At 45.4% G+C, this 21,677-nt stretch overlaps 1 protein-coding gene across 9 annotated transcripts in view; it reads left to right on the forward strand.

Moving 5' to 3' along the window:
- The window catches only part of PALM2AKAP2 (PALM2 and AKAP2 fusion), a 443,632-nt gene that overhangs the window by 112,330 nt on the left and 309,625 nt on the right, over positions 1-21,677 (forward strand). For all 9 annotated transcript variants that reach the window (XM_053908169.1, XM_019454235.2, XM_019454232.2 and 6 more), the window contains exon 2: positions 2,717-2,762. In XM_053908169.1, coding sequence (XP_053764144.1) covers positions 2,717-2,762 — 46 coding nt within the window. The remainder of the gene's footprint in view (positions 1-2,716; positions 2,763-21,677) is intronic.

Genomic DNA, 21,677 nt, shown 5'->3' on the forward strand with positions numbered 1-21,677 from the left:
GCCAATAGCCTCTTCTTAGTCTGCATCCTTCTTGACCTCTCAGAAGCATCTGACCCTTTTGAAAACCACTTTTCTCCTGTTGTGGCTTTTGATACAAACACCCCTCCTGATTTTTCCTTCTGCTTCTCAGATGATATTTCTCAGACTCCTTTACTGGGCTTTCTTTCCTCCTCCTTCCCCTCTTCCTCCTCCTCCTCCTCCTCCTCCTTCTCTTCTGAGAGAGAGAGAGAGAGAGAGAGAGAGAAAGAGAGAGCATGAGCAGGGGAGAGGGGTGGGAGGCAGGGAGGGAGGGAGAGAGAGAGAGAGGGAGAATCTTAAGCAGGGTCGACACTTGGCATGGAGCCTGACATAGGCCTCCATCCCACGACCCTGGGATCATCACCTGAGCCAAAATCAAGAGTCGATGCTCAACCACCCAGGTGCCACTCTTCTCTTCTTGTTCTGTTTTCTCACTCTGGCCATTCTCATTTCTTTAGCTATAACCTCAAAATAGATGACACCCAAATTTATATCCCCAATCCTGATTCTTTTCACCTGTGATTCAGAGTTTTCCAACTGGTCATTTCCAACAGGTGACCAGGCTCTTCTCCCATCCCATCTCCCTTCTTTACTCCTTTAAAAAAATTTTTTTTGTGGTAAAATATACATGACATGAAATTTACCATTTAAACAAATTTTAAATGTACAGTCCAGTTCTTATTCATTACTTGCTTATTACAGGGGTCTGCTCCACCCCCCCCCCCCCCCCCCCCCCCCCAACCGTATCACTTGCTGAACCTGTGCTGAGTGCTAAAGAGCATGGGCTCTGGAGAGTCTGATCTGAGTTTAAATCTCAGCTTTATGGCTCTGGCTGAGTCTCTCAACCTCATGGGCCTCACTTTTCTCATCTTGTTACTCTCCACTATTGTTGGGTACACAGTCACTCTGCTGAAGCAATAACAGCTTGGTTTATTTGTGAGCAAACACCCTGGAAAGAACTTGTCCTGTGGGAGCTGGTGCTGGAAGTGAGGAGAAAATGAAGTATTTGAAGAAAGGGATAGATCTCAGCCAGAAAGTAGGAGTTCTGGATATATATTGGAGTGAGAATGTGGAATCTGGCATTGGCTTCGATTTATGACACAGACACAGCTCCACCCACACCCGTTATGAAAAGGAAGAGAAAACAATCAATCAGTAAAACTGTTTTGGGGACTAACTTCAGTCTTCGGGCAGAGGAGTAATTGCTCATCAAGTGACAGGTAAAACCTCTGTGAAAGTTGAAAAGGCAATTTAGTTGAATTGCAAGAATTTGCCCAGGAAAGAGGTGATTTGGGGAAATTTGATGTGCATGCCTTTTAAAATGCCTTTCAAGTCCTGTGTTTATAGAATCATCAAGGGTCTATAGAGGTCACATTGCCTTTTTTTTTTTCTTCAGTGTTTATGATTTCATTTTATACAGGAAAGCTTACTTATGAATGTTCGGAATTTTAGCAGGTCCCTCCTGAATATTAAGAAGTATTTCTTTTGTTTTTAGCATTTATTTCCTTTTGGACTGGGTCTGATCCATCTTTCACATTCAGCCCAGGGCCTGTCGCAAAAGATGCACTTTAGTACTATTTAAAGAATAGGTGAAGCATTTCAGTGACCAGATCCCACTTGCCCTTTCCAAGACGGCATACGGAAGAAAAGACTCAACGTTTCAGCCCAGAATGTCACAGGATAATGATCAGGACAGATTGCCCTTTACAAAGCACCTTTATATAGTTTATCTCATTAATCACTGAGGACACTCCATTTTTCAGATGAGGAAACTGAGGTTCAGAGCGGTTAAGTGAGCTGCCCACGGTTTCACAGCGAAGTTGTGAAGCCCCTCCTGGTGGAGCTCCGAAGGCTACAAACTCTCTGCTGTCTTCCTAAGTCGCATTTGGCCTCACAGAGGGGTGGCCTGTTTTAAGCTATACCCTGCCCTCGGTCCACTTGACGTTCGAGGACCTCGCCATCTAAGGCATGCGGGCGAGGCAGCCCTTCCCTACTGGAAACGTCCTCACGTGAAGCCCAAGTATCTGGCATGCGCTAGAAGGCGGCCAGAACACTCGGTGGCCACAGCCCACACGTCACAGTTCGCGCTCGGGGCCCGCTTTCTGCCTCAGGCCCCTCTGTTGGCTGGCACTGGCGCCACCTCGCCCTGCCCGGACTCAGCGCGCGTCCACCCCGGAGCCGGCCGTGCGCCCTAGCCTCTCGCCGTGCGCCCTCGCCCCAGGTGCCCACCCGCACGCGCGCTCCCCGTCCGCGCCTTGGGGACCCCACCTCCCCCGCCGCGACAGCCCGCCGTCTCCTGCCCGCCTAGAGCCAAGGGGGGCGGCGGCCGCAGGTCCCCCACACCCCAGGGGCGGAGCGAGGCGCCGAGACGTCAGGGCGGAGGACCAGCGCGGGGCGGGCGCGCCCTCCCGGCGGCTGCCCGTGGCCCACGTCCCCGACTGGCGCGGCCGCCGGCGGCCGGGAGCTGTGCAGTTAGCGGCGGCGCTGGGGCGCAGCCAGGCGGGCGGGGGCCGGAGGCTGAGCCGGCAAGCCAGCCGTGCGCACAGCTCTGCCCGCCACCCCAAGAGCGGATCCCCGGCCGCCCCTCGGCTCTCGCCGGGCTTCTAGCGCAGCCCCTCGGGGTGCCCATCCATTTCCTCAGGTCACTACAGCGTGTGTTTTGTTTTTCTTTTTCCCCTCCCTGTGTGCCCTTCTCCAGGATGGCAGAGGCGGAATTGCACAAGGAAAGGCTGCAAGCCATAGCAGTAAGTCCACTTTCATTTTATTTCCTTGCTCTATTGTCTGGGATGGAAGGGGACCCCGAGTGTTTTGGGGCCATCGACGTTCCGGCACAGTAGCCGCAAGGCATGTGTTTGGGGGATAAAAGTCTGTCAAGGCTCAGCTACATTGCCTTTTCTTTTATTACGTCTGTAGACAGAAACCCCCAGGGCGCGCTTTGGGCTGGGGATTTGAATGTGGAAGATTGGCTTAGAAATAAAATGCTTGCTACTGGGCTTTGGGAAAAGACCGAACAGACGCATGGGGGTGGGCTTGGGGGGAAGGGGCGATTCCTGGAATATTATCACCCAGTGATCCCTACTACTCTGACTGCATACCCTGGAGAACCAAGAGAACGGCGACCTGAGCGGTGGCTGCCACCCTTCTTGTGGAAGCTGTTCGGTCTCCTAAGTGGGAAACCAGCAGTCAGCTCCACTGCCAGCCACGCGGTAGAAACCTCCTCCTGAAACCGGGGCGTTAATTTCCCCTGTGCTGTTTGATATTGACAAGGACGCTGGCACAAGCCTCCATCCGGGCGGGATCTGGGGACTTCTGCTGACGACTGGGTCCTGGGCATAATGTTCCAAGAAAGCATCCTTCTTAAGGGGGTGGATAATCTGAAACCTGTTTTTAGCATACAAAGGCACAACCAGTTTTGGCAAAGTTTACATGCACTTTCAGAAAAGTGTACCCTCGTGCATCTTGAGTACAAAAGAGAACTTTCTGGGACTGTGTAGATTTGAGCAATCTTGCCACAGTGTTGCCAATGATCCACAGATGTGGTATTTTCACTGGAGCCACCACAGCTGGATTATATATTTCCTTTGCAGATGAGGGAATGATTACTGCTGCTATATGAAATAATAACAATTAAAAGAGAAGGCCTGTTAACATACTGGCATAAAAGAGTCTCCAGACGTTCTTCTACCTAAGTACCTTTTTTTTTTTTTTTTTTTTGGTCCAGGAGTTCTCTGGAAACACATATAAATTTGTTGGAGAAACGATGTGTAATGTTTTGGAAGCAAAGTATATTAAAGTGTTTTCAAAATCCTTTGGACAGGTTCTTCATAGGGAAAATGCATACAGGCCCTTCTCTTTAAAAGAAGCATTTGATATGATTTCCGTAGCACTGAGAACCTCTTTATCAACGACTTCAAATCTGAAATGTCTTGGAGATTTTACCACTGAAGTGAGAGGGACATTTGTTGGCAATGTTGAAATGCTATGGTTTTTTTTGCCTGTTGGGCAATCTTTGAACTTGGTCTTCAGAACTCAGGAAAGGTTTTTTTTTTTTTTTTCCTTTCCCTTTCCCTCTGTGCATGTGTATCTTGATGGTTAATGAAGTTGTTTATGGTTTCTAAACCTAGTGGCAAGGCAGTGTGGCCATTGTGTCACGAACTTGGTAAGAATGGAGATATTCAGTTATTGGTGCCAAGTAGCTGGTGGGTGTTTTATATAAACTGAATAATAGGCTGCTTTAACCGCCCATGAAGTGACTGCTCCAGAGAACGTTCAGTTGCTCCCATAGGCTGTGGGAAGGTTTCCAACAGTTGTCACATTTTCTGCTTTTGCGTGACCAGCTTTACTGGATGCCTGAGGAACAGCTGAGCTCTATGAGAGGTCTTGCTCTCTGAACAGGGAGCCAGTAGAGCTCACACTGGGGTCACCCCTTTCCAAATGGAGTTGGGTGATCCCAGCAGGGGCCAAGTGGATTTTCAAGAAAGATCCAGCCAGTAGTTTGGAATTCTCTTGACTATATGATTAGTACACGCACAAATACTTGTGCATATTCAGTTGTGGAATTGAGTTTGTCCTGTACTTAGGAGGATGTTGATGATTCTCATGAACATATCAGCCTCAATTAATGTATGCATTGTTATTGGTTCAGATACTCTCAGTGAAATGACTGTGTGTGTGTGTGTGTGTGTGTGTGTGTGTGAGAGAGAGAGAGAGAGAGAGAGTGAGAGAAGGGAGGGGGCAGTGGGTCTTGAGACCATATCAATAAATCATTCTATGCTACACTTTGGCCTAGTGCACACTCTCCAAATTCGGCAAACCGTGCCTCTCTCTGCCACCTTCCTAGAGTTCTCAGGGAACCTTCGGGAGCTCACAAGCCTGCCTCTGGAGCCTAGCGCTCCTGAAGTATGTCTGGAGATGTGAAAGAGGAAGAGAATAAGTCCCTCTCTCTTCACCAACTTGGGCTACTCTCCAAAAGGCAGAGCAGACAGATGAGGATTCTAGTCTGTAGGGTCTTGGGCTGTTGTTAGCCTGGACCACTGTTCCTTCATCTGTTAAATGAGCTCGTGAGTTCTACTCATGGGCTGGTTGTAAGGTTTAGATATGATGCAGGTGAAGTACCAGGCATGTGGTTGTCATTAGATGATGTCGAGGCAGAGTCCTCACTTCCTATTTGCAATGCTACCCTGTTCCATGAGGGTTAGAGACAGTACCTCTGAAGCAGGAAGAGTCTGAGCAGCCTTTAAAACTTTGCCCTTTAATTCTGAATAAAGGCCAGGGTTGTGTCCAGCATCAGTTCCTCTAGCTGCTTCAGACACAGGCCCAGAGCTGCCACTCAAGGATTTATCCATCCATTCATTAGCAGGTGCCCACAGAGCGCCTCCTCTGGGAAGGTACTATCAATATCAAAAAGTCAGTGTCCCCAAGTCTCAGCCATCAGATGGAAGATATTACTTTTTACACACTTACATCCTGAAAGAACGTCCTGTGACCCATTTGTCACATGGTAGTCTGGGATTTTGTTTTTTTAACGCACTAGAGAATAAAGTACTCAGAGACTATGGTACTGTAATTGATTTTTTCCAGTTGAATCCAGAGCCTAATCAACAAGAAAAGATGAATCTCATCCTACTTCCTGACAGAAGAAGAACAAGTCCATCTTTGACAACTGTCTCTACTCCCAGGCACTCCTTCCATCTGTAGGGACACTCCCAAAGCTATAATAGTAGGAGATAGCAAACTGCCTCTGTAGCAGAATTAATGTGAATAATAATTCTAGGGAATTACAGTACAATTGCCATTTATTGAACATTATCTATTCAACAAGGTACTGTGTGATCTGCTTTTTTGTTGTTGTTGTTAAACCTTAAGTTGTTAATAGTCTGGGGGCGCCTGGGTGGCCCAGTCGTTTAAGTGTCCAACTTTGGCTCAGGTCATGATCTCAAGGTTGGTGGGTTCGAGCCCCCACGTCACTCGGTGTTGACAGCTCAGAGCCTGGAGCCTGCTTCAGATTCTGTGTCTCCCTCTCTCTCTGCCCCTCCCTGCTCGGTCTTTGTCTCTCTCTGTCTCTCAAAAATGAATAAACGTTAAAAAAGATGAAAAAATCTAACGGAGAAACACACATAAACAGTTACTATGTAGTGCCAAGAGCACTTACGCAAATGAGCACTCCTGTGGAGCAGGTGACCTAACCTCAAGGAGCTGTGGAACATTCTTCGGATGGGAGACGTTGGAGCAAGTCCTAAGACTGGGCAAGATAAAATATAATCACCTCCTGGTTAGCAGAAGATATTTATTTATTTATTTGTTTATTGTTTGTTTATTATGTATTTGGAACCGTTAATAAGAGAAAGGGAAAGCCAAAGGCATGTAGGAGTTAAGTCGGTAGCTGAAGGCGCGAACTCGGTAATAAGACTAAAGTGCATTTTAACACACCTTATGTCATTTAATGCGAGTAAACCGATGAGGTAGGAATCACTGTGTTTACCCAGATTTTATAGGTAAAGAGCCCAACATTAACAGATAGTGTCAAAGCCAGGATTTGAACCCACACTTCAGGGTGCTGGAGCCCCTGTATTGCTGCCTGGATGACTGCCCTGAATTGCTACCCCTAAGACGGTGGCCCATCTTCTGCTTTTCCTACGAGCACACTGTGCAGGTGGTTCCAACAACCTCAGGGTGAGCCAGCGAGGGGGAAGCAGACTGATCCAGTAGCACTGGGAAAGGCCAAGGCAAACCAGGAGGCCCACATCCTTTTGAGTGTCTTCCAAGCTGGGTTTTGGTGCATGGAGAGATCTGATGTGAGTTCTGACGGAATGAGTAACGCTCCCTTGGGGAAGAAGCTACTGTGTCTCAATGGGAATCAACTTTGGGAGAGGATGTTATGTCTGTGCATCCGGGAGGAAGACGGCCTTCCCTGGACCTGTGGGAAGATAACTAAATGTTGCAGAGGTCGTCTTGGGCCAAAGCCCCCGGAGCCATATGGACAAGGCCTGGGGCCTGTACCGGGGACCAACATGAGCATGTCCCCTTGTGCTAAAAATATGAAAGTCCCATCCAATCTACACAGGCTTTTTATTTTTTTATTTATTTTATTTTTTTTTTCAACATTTATTTATTTTTGAGACAGAGAGAGACAGAGCATGAATGGGGGAGGGTCAGAGAGAGGGAGACACAGAATCCAAAACAGGCTCCAGGCTCTGAGCTGTAAGCACAGAGCCCGATGCGGGGCTTGAACTCACGGACCGTGAGATCATGACCTGAGCCGAAGTCGGCCGCTTAACCGACTGAGCCACCCAGGCGCCCCTACACAGGCTTTTTAGAGAATTTTGTCATTTAATAAGAACCCACTCTGTGGAATAATAAAAATGGTCTTTTGCATTTGTACACCAGTATGTGATTTATAAAAACCGGCACGTGTTACCTCAATTCTGAGCTGTGTGGGGCAGGTCTCGTTACCTCCACTTTACAAATGACTCTACAGAGGTACCCAAGCCCACACAGTGAGATGTGGAAGAGACGTGTTGAGGCCAGTCCCTCCTGAATCCTGATCCCTTGTGTTAGTGGCACATCTCGCTTGGAGGGGTGCCCTGATGGGGTCGGGGGAAGCTGCCACAAGGATCCTTTGAGCTAGAGTCCCACAGTCAGGAGGAGAGGGATGACCTTGAGGACATGTGGGCCTGGATGTGCCTCTATGGAGTGTGCCCTTTTGGGTATCTCACTTTGGGCTCCTCTGCCTCTTGAGACTTTCACGCAGAGAGCACAGTTAGTGGGCCTGTGGCTCCCACCTGCTCCCATTCTCTGTCCCGAGAAGGCCTGGATGTCGGTGGGTGGCTTAGCCTGGCTGTGCCCTGCACTTGCAGAGAAACACTTCTGGCATTTCCTTGCGTTCATGTCTCCATGCCTCTTCCTGCCGTGAAATGATAAGGGTTAGAGTGTGGAACTAGGGGCAGAGGGGGCCAATCAGCCTGCTTTTGATCCAGGCCACTTAGGTTGGTCTGCATAGCCTGGGAAGAAGTCCTTCCTGCAGTTTACATGTGATCCCCGTCCAGTCCAGCTTCCCAAGCCAGGGACCCCTCAGAAGGTTTAGACACTCAACCCCAAGCCCTATAGTAAAACAATGGATTCTTGTGGGGACCATCCCTGTACATGTCCCTTGTGAATCTGTGTCACTGGCAGGTGACAGCAAAGGAATGAAGAAACAAAGATCCTAACCACTTGTTTGTTTCTTCCTCCATCTCAGAAACAAGGGTGATACCGTGCTTCTAAAATTTCAAGTTCAGGCCTAAATGATGGTTTGCTCCAGATACTGGTGCTGAGGAAGTGTTCACCCCAGCTGAATCTGCGGGGCCACCCAGGAGATAGGTGCCGCTTTGGGCTCATTTAGGGTCATTGCCAGGTCTGAGGGTGCCAAGGCAAGCCTTATACAAACATGCGCCAGGGTCATACACCTCTCTGGCCACTTATTTGGACCTCTGAGTATTTCAGGCTTTAGCCTCTTGGGACAAAGAGCAGCTACTCTGGCAAGGGCCCCGAGACATACAGCAGCCTTCGTTAAAAAGTCATCGTTAAAAAAGCCAAGCAGGTGGACTTGTGGAGTATGATTTGTCAATGTTTAGGGGAAACCAGGGCTCAGTATTGGTGCTTGTGCATTTCTTTGGGGCTGCCCAACACTTTTGGGACTCCTGCTGTTGGTCCTTTGAACTACCCGCATTTCATCACTGATCCCCTTTGGGAGTGTTCAACTCGCTTGACAATAATCACTATGTGGTGTGACATCGGTCATCATGTGGTGTGACATTGACTGAGACAGCGCATTGGCACTGATGCATGGAGACACTGGACAGTGGCCTCCTGGACTAGCAGTGACTCGCATGGTCTGGTGAGTTATGAGCAGGGATTCTGGTATCCTAAAGCCTTGACTCAAGTCCTGGCTTTTCTGTTAACCTCTCTATGTCCTCACCTCACCGTCTCTTGGTTTCCTCATCTGTAAGATGCGGATAATCATAATACCTACCTCATGGAATTGTCGTGAAGGTTATTTGAGAAATTTCATGGGAAATGCCCAGAGCAAGGATATAGAAAGCACCCAAAGTTCTCTGTTTGTATGTGAATCAACAAATCAGAACTCGTGGATCCTTAAACAGAAAATGGACACAAAGAATGAAAGATGAATTCTACTAACTTCAACATTTTAGCCAAACTGGGAAATTTCAGATGACTATGGTAGCTACTGAGCATTTCCAGTGCAGGAGGATACTACTAATAATGAAAAGGGTTGTGTATAGTGGATAGGAGGTGCAAATTTCAAAGCTCCAAGGGCTAACAGGTAATGTAAAGGAGTGACACAGACCGAGTGGGCAATCGTGAGGACTTGGAAAGCAGACGCCTCTTCGCAGTTAGGACACGGTAAATTTATACCATGTGGGAACATGGAATGTATGTTGTCACATCAACTCATTTTCACCGGAAGCAGGAAATCTGCTTTTCGAAAATGTGAGATCTCCCTTTAAAAGAGAACTAGTTTCAACACTTTTAAAAAATTTGTGGACAAAACAAAATTCCTTTGAGTCAACAGGTCGACCTTGTGTGACCTCCAGATGTAGGTAGAACTTTGAACTTAACAATATGCTTTTCTTATGCATGGACTTATTTGGATTTCACAAGGATATTATGGAAGTAATATTATCAGCATCCCCCTCGGTGTTTTTCACCAGGGCTTTGTGAGTTTGGTGTCCAAATGTTTGGATTGTTGGAAAAATAGTGCATATTTACTGTCTCTTCTGATATTAAGTGAGCTCTTGTAATCATTGACATTATGGTAACCCAGAATATTCACATCTTGGTGAGTGGCTGCTCTTTCAAAATTAACAGAAAAATTGTAGACAATCAGTACCTTGATGTGGGAAATTCCTGTTAGAGAAGAATCTTTAAGAATACAATATTCGAATCTGACGCCCTCACATATATCACCCAGGGTGTTTAGGTGATTTCAATTTATTATCAGCCTCAAGTAATAGACAATATAGGGAGACCCAGCTGGACTTAGAACTTCGTAATAGCGGCAACTGGCATTGAACATAGACATTTTAACAGATATGGTGTAGAACAGTGATTCTCAAACTTTAATGCATTAGGATTATCCAAGAGCTCCTTAAAACACAGGTTGCTGGATCCCGCTCCCAGGGTGTTTGATTCAGCAGGTCTAGGGCAGGGCCTGCTAATTTGCCTTTCTAACAAGTCCCCAAGCGATGCTTTCCCAGCTGCAGCTGCTCTTCTGGGGAGTACAAGTGGAGAATCTCTGGTGAAGGGCTAGATTAATGGTAAAGGAAGATCGTGGCCTGGGTCTTGATCAGTGCCACATTCCCATTGGGACATGTCCGGGAGTTTGTGAGGTGTGGATATCTACAAGAGGCGAAATAGAATAAAAGACCAAATGGGAGCCTACAGAGAGCTCAGTTTGAAAGTGATGTAGTATCTTCGCACACCAAGTGGCTGTTCAGGAGGAGGTCTTTGTTTGGGTAGTTGTTTTAATTGATTTAAAGAGAGTGAAGTTTCTATGGGTCACTTGAAGACACCTGTTTGAAGGGTATGCTTCGGATTAGCTGGTTAAAAGCATGGGCTACAAAATTCACGCAGAGGGCCACGCAGTCGGGCAGATACCCGGCCGTCCAGTGGGAGGCCTTTGAGAGGGGCACGGTACCTATTACGGCGCTGTGGGTGTACCCCTAATAGAGGTCCCCTAGCAGATCAGGTGATGAGGTTTGGTAGCAGCCTCTCCGGCCCTCACACCCACTTCATCATGTAGCTGCTTCTCACGTGGGCAACTCTAACAGGCTGCCAGGATGAGCCGCAACTGAGACTCATTTAGTCGATGATGGCTATTGTTTCTCCCAAGCCAGTCTGTGCGTACACAGGGCTGGCTTGTCACTGGCCTATCAAAGAGGAGTTTATTCTCACCAAGAGGTCCCACGAGCTTCCCTCACCCTTACTTGTAGCGTCCATTGTCCGGCCCAACCCTTCACGTGCAGAAGGATTCAGCCTCAGCCAGACTCTTGCCTGTCTCAAAACACAACGCACAGCGGCCACGCCGTCCAGGACGCAGCCCAGGAGAACACCGACGGATTGTGGCTGATGGCCGCCCAGCGCGGGATACTTTGCAGAGGAGAGTTCGCACATGAGCGCTGTGGGTTTGGGAGAACATGCACAGCTGAGACCTATTTCTGACAGGAAATGCCAGCAGAAGCAGAGGATTTTGTGGGGTGGTGTGTGTTGGAGGTACATATGCCCTTGGTTAATTCTCATGTCAGTCTTTTCCATTAGTTTCATGTTGAACAAAATCTTCAAAAGGAGATTATTACATACGCGAGAGACAGACAGACAGACAAAGACAACCCGTAGCCTGTTTACATAACACTTGAACGTATAGAAAAAATGCTTGGCGGTGATCTCTGACTCTAGTATCAATGCTTCTATTGCGTCACACGAGCTTAGCCGGAAGATGGGGATAGGGCACCTGGTACCTTTCCCTTGCACAAGATGGAAAGGAAAAGAAAAGCCACATGTGCCCCCAAGATAAAAGCCCTGGTTGTAGGTGAAAAAGGCTGTGGGCCAGACCTCAGAACACATCTTCCTTCCCCACCCACCCCTGCCCTGCAGCCTGTCTCATTACCCTGTGGGCTTCTAGGCTCATGACAGTCTGTGCACTGCCAAATGTCCTTGGGGCGTTTGTAAAACCCACCCTTACCGTTTTGCTGAATTATCCTGGTTTACTGACTATTCTAGGTGGGTGGGATTCCGCCCCCTTCTTCGAAATTATAACCAGTCATCTGAGTATTCGCTTTATTTTTAAATTCAGAGCTGAAACTTAAAACTTTGAGGGTTAGAAAAAAAAAATGTTATTCTTAAGAGAAAAACATATGCTTGAAAATTTAACCCCTTCGGTGGTAAGCAGGGGGATCTTCTTTCTCTGAGTTTGAGCAAAAATGGCAACAACTTTGAGGCCGGTAACTACCACACAGGGCCTCAGGATCCGGGCGGCTCTGGTAGTATTTGTGTCCCATATGTGACATGATAGAGAGGCTGTGATCTGTGAGAGGTGCCTCTTGGCTGAGAGGTATAGAGCCCTCTGTGGGGCTCCTGGTTGGTCCAAACACTGAGTTTCTATGGTCTGACTTGTCAGCTTGGGTTGATAATACCTGTTGCCTCTAATGGGGTGGGGAGTGGTTCAAAAATTTCCTTGTTCCATGGGGACTCTGAGGCATGTAAGATCTGAAAAGTGGAAAGGAATAGAGCGGTTCCTCAAGAAATTAGGAATAGAACTACCACGTGGTCCAGCAATCCCACTTTTGGGTACGTGTCCAGAGGAAGTAAAATTGCTACCTCCAGGAGATATCTGTACCCTTACATCCATTGCAGCATTATTCACTGTGGCCCATATATGGAAATGACCTAAGTGTCCACTGACAGGTGAATGGATAAAGAAAAGGTGGTTTATATAATAATGGCATTTTTATTCAGCCTTTAAAAAGAAGGAAATCCTGCCATTTGTGATGACATGGATGGACCTTGAAGACATTATGCTAAGTGAAATAAGCCAGATGCAGAGAGGCAGGTACTGTATGATCTCGTTTATATATGAAATAGAGAAAAAAGTCAAACTTCTAGTAATGCAGAGTGGAATGGCTTTTACTAGGGACTGGGAGGTGGGAGCAAAGGGGATATTGATCAAAGGATACAACTTTAAGTTAGAAGATGAGTAAGTTCAGAAGACCTAATGTATAGCATAGTGACTGCAGTTAATAATCATGTGTTACATACTTGAAGTGTGCAGAGTAGATCTCATGTGTTATCATCACACACACACACACAAATGGCAGCTATGTGAGACAATGGATGTATTAATTACCTTGATTGTGGTAATTGTTTCACAATGACTATATATATATATATATATATATATCAAAACATCACGTTGTACACCGTAAATATATACAATTCTTCTCAATCACACTTCAATAAAGCTGGAAAAAAAAATCAGTTAAAAAAAAAAATCTGAAAAGCTTGAAGTTAAATAGTGACCTTGAAAGGAAATACTGCTTCTCCAGGCAAACAAAAACACACTGTGGGATGGTGACAAGCCTATCCTCTGAGGTCCCCATTTCTCTTTACCAGGTGCTAAACAGGCAGCCTTGTGCTATGAACAGTAAAGTCCGGGCATATGTGTTCAATACGTAGCGCTGTTCATCAAATAAAACTCGCAGTAGAAGCTGAAGGATATTTAACGGTGGGATAAGTCTGGTGGGGGTGGGTCAGAAGGCAGAGCCTGGAGGCTCGCTGTGGGATATACTGTCTAGTGCCACCAACTACTGGAAAGAAGACACTGGTAGCCTGATCACCCCCATCCTTATTCACGCCGGAGTGAGAATAATGGATGCCCCATCAGTATTGGATCTGATAGGGGAGAATGAAGAGAAAGTACTCACTCTGACCCCACAGAGGAGGCGAAAGGGAAAGTAATTTCGATTGCTCAGTTACTCCCCCCTCCCCCACTGCCGCCATCATCTCTGTCTGGACATGTCAGCTGCTACTGCCTCTGGATGATTCCAGCTCTCCACCCGTCCTAAGCCTGGGTCCACAGAGGAAAGCTGGAAGCAGACTGGCTTAGCAGTGGACAGGCAGGCGTGGAACATCTTCTCTATAGGGAGCCAGGGCACCCTGGGGCTCTGAAGACAAGTAAAATGTGGCAACTTCATCCTGTAGCTTTTTTAAGGGGGAGGGAAGAAGGGTCTCCCAACTCCAGAGGGCTTCCCATGTGCCAGACACCCTGCCGAATGCCAGGCATTAAAAACCCAGATGTGTACGGGTGCCAGGTTGACATGGTGGCTGAGCTCCTGGGATTGTGGTCACCCAGAGAGGGCCGGCTTCTCAGGGGCAGGCAGTATTCAACTCTAGTTGATTGGTACTTTGTGAGGATACACGCCCAGGATCTTCTGCTTTTTCAAGAGGACCTGGAAATCCAGCTTTTGAAGGGAGTCTGTTGATGTTTAAATGTTCATAACGATTTAAACACTGTATGGGCCAAACCAAACATAAAGAGATTTTAGCACAGTGTGGGCTGGATTCATTTCCCATCCCACCTCCCTCCCTGCCAGCCCCCACCCTGGGCCACCAGTTTTCCACTTCTGCCTTTCACAGCATATTTTATTTAATTGCTAGGATTTTGAGGAGGTGACCGGGTGGTGGTACAGCTTGAAGCTAAGTGAGATGTAGATACGTTTAGGCATGTTGAGCAAATTGGTGGGTGGGCCTGTCAGAAACCCTTCGAGGGGCCCTGTGGGATGGGGACCCTGTAAGAAAGCCATGGTGTTGGGTTAGAGTCAGAACTGCTACGTCAATCAGTTCCTTATGCAGCTTGCTGGATGAACCCGTGAGTTTTCTGGAAGACATAACAACTGAAAGCCCACTTTAAAAAAGAAAATTAACAGAGCAAATGTGACCTTTTTGATGTACACTTCTCTGAATTGTAACACACGTGTAGATTTGTGTAACCACCAACACCCTCAGGATACAGACAGTTCTGTCAGCCTCCAGTACTCTCTCAGGAACCACTGGTGTTGGGCGCCTGGTTGGCCTAGTTGCTTAGGTGTCCGAATCCGGCTCAGGTCATGATCTCGCGGTTCGTGTAAGCAGTTCTGTTTGCACCCAACTTTACCGGAACAAGAAATCCACCCAGTCTTTGGTGCGTGACTCTTTCATAACAAGTACCCCTCCCAGACCTATAACAAATTCTTATTTTCCCCTGATAATTACCTTCTTTTCCAGGCTGGCCCTCTCACTACCCCCTCCCAGGGTTATCACATTTAGCAACTAAAAATATAGGATGCCTGGTTATTGCACGGGACACACTTTCATACTAAACAATGATTTGTTTATTTGAAATTCAGATTTAACTGGGCACCCCGTATTTTATCTGACAAGCCCATCACCTTCACATACCTGTTGCCTTCACCACTGATTCAGAACCCGCTTTTTCTAGGGCTGTGTTTGACTCTTCCATTGTGAGTGTGAAGATACTCATTGGTTTTATTGACTGTTTTTGTAAGTTTATGAATTTGGGAGAGAGAGAGGGCAAGCAAGCATGGGGGAGAGGCGGAAAGAGAGGGAGAGAGAGAGGGTCCCAAGCAAGCTCTGCATTATCAGCGCTGAGCCCAGTGTGGGGCCCGAACTCATGAACCACGAGATCATGACCTGAGCCAAAATCAAGAGTTGGACGCTTAACCAATTGAGCCACCCAGGCGCCCCAATACCCATCGATTTTAAATAGTAATATATTTGTAGGGAGATAGGATGCATATTAGAAGGATAAGAGTGCCTCATCAATACATTAATGTGTTTTCAAGAAAGCCACTGGACATATCTTTTCTGGAGAATATGAAATGGCCTAATGTGTGTTGGAAGGAGGAGAACAGCTGAATTTCGGAAATTGCTACATTTCCCAGCCCCCCTCTACTCCCTTCCCTTCCGACCTTTGAATAATATAAAACTGCAATAAGACTAAACAGGGAGATGGCTCACACTGAGTGAGTTTAAAAATACCACTGGAATGCTAGCCTTCAACAAGCCGTATATCTTATCCTGCATTGAGCAAGATGGGGCCTCATGGCATGTTGGCGAATGAGTTGCTCTGCGGCCACAACCAGATGATTCCCAGCCTGGATATTTTGGTCGAGAGGGCCGTGATGGTTGATTTTATTTGTCTTGTTTGTTTGTTTGTTTTTTCATTTATCCATTTTACTAGTGTGATTTCAGAATCACAGTGAGACAAGAAGGAAAATCAATTTGATATGGCAGCTTCAGAATTAAGAACAAATGAAAATTCTTATTTTCAGTTTAGGCCAAGGGTCAGCAAGCAATACCCACCCAACCCCCCCTCCCCCCACGGGTCACATCTGGCCTGCAGTCTGTTTTCATAAGGCCTGTGAGCAGTATGTCATTGTTACATTTGTAAATGGTTGGGAAAACAATTTTTTCGAGGAACATTTCATGACATGTGACAATTACGTGAAGTTGAGATTTCAATGTCCACGCATGAAGTTTTATTAGAACAGGGCCATTCTCATTCATTTATGTGTTGTCTAGGGCTGGCTTCATGTTGTAACAGCACAGCTGAATAGTTCTGACAGAGACCATGTGGCCTGCAAAGCCTGAAGTATTTATTCTCTGACCCCTTATAGAAAAATTTTGCCGTCTCCTGCTCCAGGTGGCATGTCCTCTGTGGTTGTCTCTGCCATTAGGGCTCCAGGTGTCTTTTACCTTAGAGAAGTAACTGGTGTCTTTTTGCTGGCAGTCCAGAACAATAAAGCATCTCAGTCACGCTTGTAATGTTGTCTGGGCTACCACGATGGAAGGCTTGTATTCACTGAAGTGCTCACATGTGAGTTTTGCTCCTGTAGAATTTTCTTCTTATATCCTTGCCAGCTAAGCCAACTGCATGCTGTTTCCCTTTGGAAGCCAGAAAACCTGATGTCTTAGAGGTGATGGCTTGGCCCATCTAAAAATAAGTCATTACATGTAAAACCATTTTTGTCCCCCTAGTGACAGGGACTGAGAGGGTGGAGGGAAAACACTTGTGATTCTCCAGATCATTTTTCTTTCTCCCTAGAAATTGCCAGAACCCTCATTCTGCTCTCTCTGAGGATTTTTTTTTAATGTTCATTTATTTATTTGAGAGAGGGAGAGCGAGAGCGCGTGCACAAGCATACAAGCGGGGGAGGGGCAGAGAGAAGGAGGCACAGAACCTGAAGCAGCTCCAGGCTCTGAGCTGTCAGCACAGAGCCGGATGTGGGACTCCAACCCACCAACTGCAAGACCTGAGCCGAAGTCATATCCTTAACACACAGCGCCACCCAGGTGCTCCTCTCTCTCTCTGAGGATTTTAAAGAGAATGTGTCAGAATGAGAGTCAGAGAACAGACGTACCACATTCCCTGGGTCCAAGCAGGAAGCCAGTGAGCAGTGGCTTCTGACCAGCTGCCCTGTCATTTGTTAGCACTTTGTGGTGGGTTAGTTACCTCCTGGAACCCATAGGATCACTGCCTTCAATGTAAATGAAGTGACCATCTGTTGATGATGATAGCCTGTGGTAGCAGAATCCATGTGGGGCTCTCTGAAACATCAACGGTTTCCTTTCCGCTTCCTTCTCTTTCTTGTCCAGAAGGGCCGGCCACCCCACGAAAGCTGGTGGGTACGCCCCAGCCCTGCACTCTCCTGTGGCCCTGTGAAACCTGGCAGGGGTGCATTCCACACATGGGATGCTCCTTGATCACCTGGCTCTGGTGGCCAGGGTGGCTTCCTTTCCTAGTTCCCCAGAACTGTGACAATTGGAGAGACAGTTCTTAACAACCCCAGGGCAGATAGTTCTTAACAGATAAGCAGATTGAAACACACCCCTAGTCTTTTGGCGGAAAAGGTCCATTTATTGGTGTGGAGCTTCAGCCTGAGGGACAGACTTCAGGTTTGCCACATTTCAGAAGCTACAGAAGTACTCTCAGAGAAAGTAGGCTGGGGGATGCCATTTTTGTGCTCTCCCTTGGCCTCACTACAGCTTACCGGCACTTCTCAGGAAGGAGCTTATCCACTCACCTGAAGCCCTAATTTTTGCAGTTGTCACCCAGAGGACACCTCCAGGTCACCTGGTCTGGAGGCCAGCAGGGTTTACAGTTGGGGTCCCATGAGGCTGTATATATTTGCATACTTTAAAAGCTGCTGCCCGGGGTGCCTGGGTGGCTCAGTCGGTTAAGCGTCCAACTTCGGCGCAGGTCATGATCTCACGGTCCGTGAGTTCGAGCCCCGCGTCGGCCTTGTGCTGACAGCTCAGAGCCTGGAGCCTGCTTCAGATTCTGTGTCTCCCTCTCTCTCTGACCCTCCCCCGTTCATGCTCTGTCTCTCTCTGTCTCAAAAATAAACATTAAAAAAAAAAATTAAGAAAAAAAAAAAGCTGCTGCCTAAGGATTTGGCTTCCAATCGGCCTGAAGCTAGGTGCTGATTGTGATCCCTCCCTTTGGAACACTGACAGTTCTTGACATACCATTAATGACTAGGACCTATCAAGAACAAGTCAGGCTTCTTAGACAATCACAATCCAACGATGTATTATTACAAGGATCGTACACCATCATTAAGTGGGATTTATTCTAGTGATACCAGGATGGTTCAACATTCATAAATCAATCAACTTGATACACCACATTAATAAAATGAAGGATAAAAATGATATGATCATGTCATTAGATGTTAAAAAATCATTTGACAAAATTCAACATCCATTTACGATAAAAAAAATTCTCAACAAAGTGGGTGTAAGAGAAAATGTACCTCAATGTAATAAAAGACCATATATGACAAGCCCACGGCTAACATCCTACTCAATGATGAAAAGCTGAAAGCGATTCCTCTAAGATCAGAAACAAGACAAGGATGCCCACTCTTGCCATTTTTATTCAACATAGTATTGGAAGTTTTACCCAGAGAAATTAGGCAGGAAAAAAATAAAATAAAAGGCATCCAAATTGGAAAGGAAGAAGTAAAGCATCCACTATTTGTGGATGACATGATTTTATATATAGAAAACCTAAAGACTTAAAAAAAAACTGTTAGAACTAATAAAAGAATTCAGTAATGTGACAGGGTACAAAATCTATATATAAAACTCTATTGGATTTCTGCACACTAACAATGAACTATCAGAAAGAGAAATTTAGAAAACAATCCCATTTACAACTGCATCAAAAAGAATAAAATACCCATAAATAAATTTAATCAAGGAAGTGCAAGACCTTTATAATGAAAACTATAATACATTGATCAAAGAATTTGAAGAAGTCACAAATAAATAGAAAGAAATTTCATGCAGAAGAGTTAATACTGTTAAAATGTCCATATCACACAAAGCAATCTATAGATCCAGTGCAATCCCTATCAAAATCCCAATGGCATTTTTTAAGGAAATAGAACAAATAATCCTAAAATTTGTATGGAACCACAAAAGACCCGGAATAGCCACAGCAATCTTGAGAAAAAATAAGGCTGGAGGCATCATACACCCTAATTTCAAACTATATTACAAAACTATTGTACATGTAGGAACATTGATGTAGAAACAGACATGTAGATCAATGGAGCACAATAGAAAGCCAAGAAATAAACCCATGCTTGTATGGTCAATTAATTTATGACAAAGGAGGCAAAAATATACAATAGAGAAAGGACAGTCTCTTTAATACATGGTGTTGGGAAGCTGGACAGCCACATTCGAAAGACTGAAAATAGTTCACTCTCTTACAACACACACACAAATTAACTCAAAATAAGGACTTGAATATAAGACCTGAAACCATAAAACTCCTTGAAGAAAACATAGGTGGTAAATTCTTTGATACTGGTCTTGGTGATGATTTTTTGTATCTGATTCCCGAAGCAAAGGGAACAAAAAGCAAAATAAACAAGTGGGACTACATTAAACTAAGAGGCTTACGTACAGTAAAGAAACTATCAACAATGTGTAAAGACAACCTACTGAATGGGAGAAAATATCCAAATCATGTATCCAGTAAAAGGTTACTATTCAAAATATATAAAGAACTCATACAACTCGACAGCACAAAAACCCACAAACAATCTGATTAAAAAATAGGCAGAGGATCTCAATAGACATTTTTCCAGAGAAAACCTACAGATGGTCAGGCACGTGAAAAGGTCATTAACATTAACATCAACATCATGAATCATCAGGTTAATGCTAATTAAAACCACAATGATATATCACCTCATACCCATTAGAGTGGCTGTTATCAAAAAGCAAGAAATAACAAGGTTGGTGATGATGTGGAGAAAAGGGAACCCTCATACACTGTTGATGGGAATGCAAACTGGTGCAGCCACTGTGGAAAACAGTTTGGAGGTTCCTCAAAAAATTAAAAATAGAACCCCACCATATGACTCAGAAATTCTACTCCGGGTGTTTATCTGAAGAAAACAAAGACACTAATTCAAAAAGATATATGCCCCTCCATGATCATTGCAACACTATTTACAACAGCCAAGATATGGAAACAACCTAAGTGTCCATTGATGGATGAATCAATAAAGATGTGTATATACACAATGGAATACTACTCAGCCATAAAAAGAATGATATCTTGCCTTTTGTGACAACATGGATGGGCCTTGAGAGTGTAATGCTAAGTGAAATAAGAGAAAGAGAAATACCGTATTATCTCACTTGTATGTAAAATCTAAAATAAAATAAACAAGCCAAAACAATGAACAAACAGAACAAAACACAGAATGGTGGTTGGTGGGGGGAGGTGGTCAGGGAGCGGCTGGAAGGGGTGAGGGGGGCCAAGAGATACAAACTTCTAGTTATAAAACAAATAAGTCATGGGGATGTAATGTGCAGCATGGTAACTATAGTCAGTAATGTGATGCATATTTGAAAGTTGCCAAGAAAGTAGATCTTAAAAGTTCTCGTCACAAGAAAAAAAATTTTTTTGTAACTTGGTACAGTGATGGATGGCAACTAGATTTAGTGTGGTGATCATTTCACAGTGTATACAATTATCGAACCATTGCATTGTGCACCTGAAATGAATATGAAATTGTATGTCAGTTATATCTGAATTAAAGAGAAAGGGCCAGCTACAATTTTGAGGCTTGTCTGCCTGGAAATTTCCAAAGGGACTTTGTGCCTTAGTAAATATTTTCAAATTGCCCAAGGTTTTGTAAGATAACAGAGCCATAATTGTGAAATTAGGTTAAAAAACAACAACAACAAATAGTATAGTGCTTTGGCTGGCCGCATGAACATGCTGGAGCCAGCAGTGGTGTGGGTGCTCATGGTTGTCCACTCTGTGGATGGATGGCTTTTGCCCTTGTGGTCATATAAACTCCTGACCCTGAAATTCTCTATCTGGGCTACTTATGAGAAGCTGCTTGGAGAATAGAATGCCAATTGTATAGTGCAGGGTTTCTCAACTATGGCGCTATTGACATTTTGGACCAGATAATTCTTTGCAGTATGGGGCTGTCCCATATGTTGTAAGACACGTAGTGGCATCCCTGGTCTCTGTCCAATAGATGCCAGTAGCACCCCCCTGTGCCCTATCATGGCAATCAAAAACGTCTCCAGACTTTGCCAAGTGTTCCCTGGGAGACAAAATAAACTCTTTGAGAGCCACTGATACAGTATAATGTAAGGGTTACCTGACCAAATACATTTCTCGTACTTTTGTCATTAGAGATTCATTGCTTTAAGCCTTTGCTTTCTTTCATCCTTAGGGATTCATTCTTTACTCCTTGAAGCCTTTTTTATTTTCCAGAATCTCCCAAGAAAACACAAGTTTCTTGAAAAGGGTAAAGCCTCAAGCCTGGAATGGCAGGTGGTTTTCATCTCTTATGTCAACTCTGACCAATGGGTACTAGCTATCCATAGTACTATCTTGGGAAGATTTCTGAGGCCGCATTGGAGTTTGGGGGAAAGGACACCATGATGGATGAGAGTTGTCTTTCACGTGTAAGAGGTGAGGGATACGTGTATAAGGAGTTTTGTTACTTCACATCTGTGCAGAGACTCATTCATCAGGCCTTTGTCTGTGATTGTAACTACTC

Source organism: Panthera pardus, unplaced genomic scaffold, assembly GCF_024362965.1.
Source record: "Panthera pardus isolate Hobbes unplaced genomic scaffold, ASM2436296v1 HiC_scaffold_20, whole genome shotgun sequence".
NCBI classification, from domain to species: Eukaryota; Metazoa; Chordata; class Mammalia; order Carnivora; family Felidae; genus Panthera; species Panthera pardus.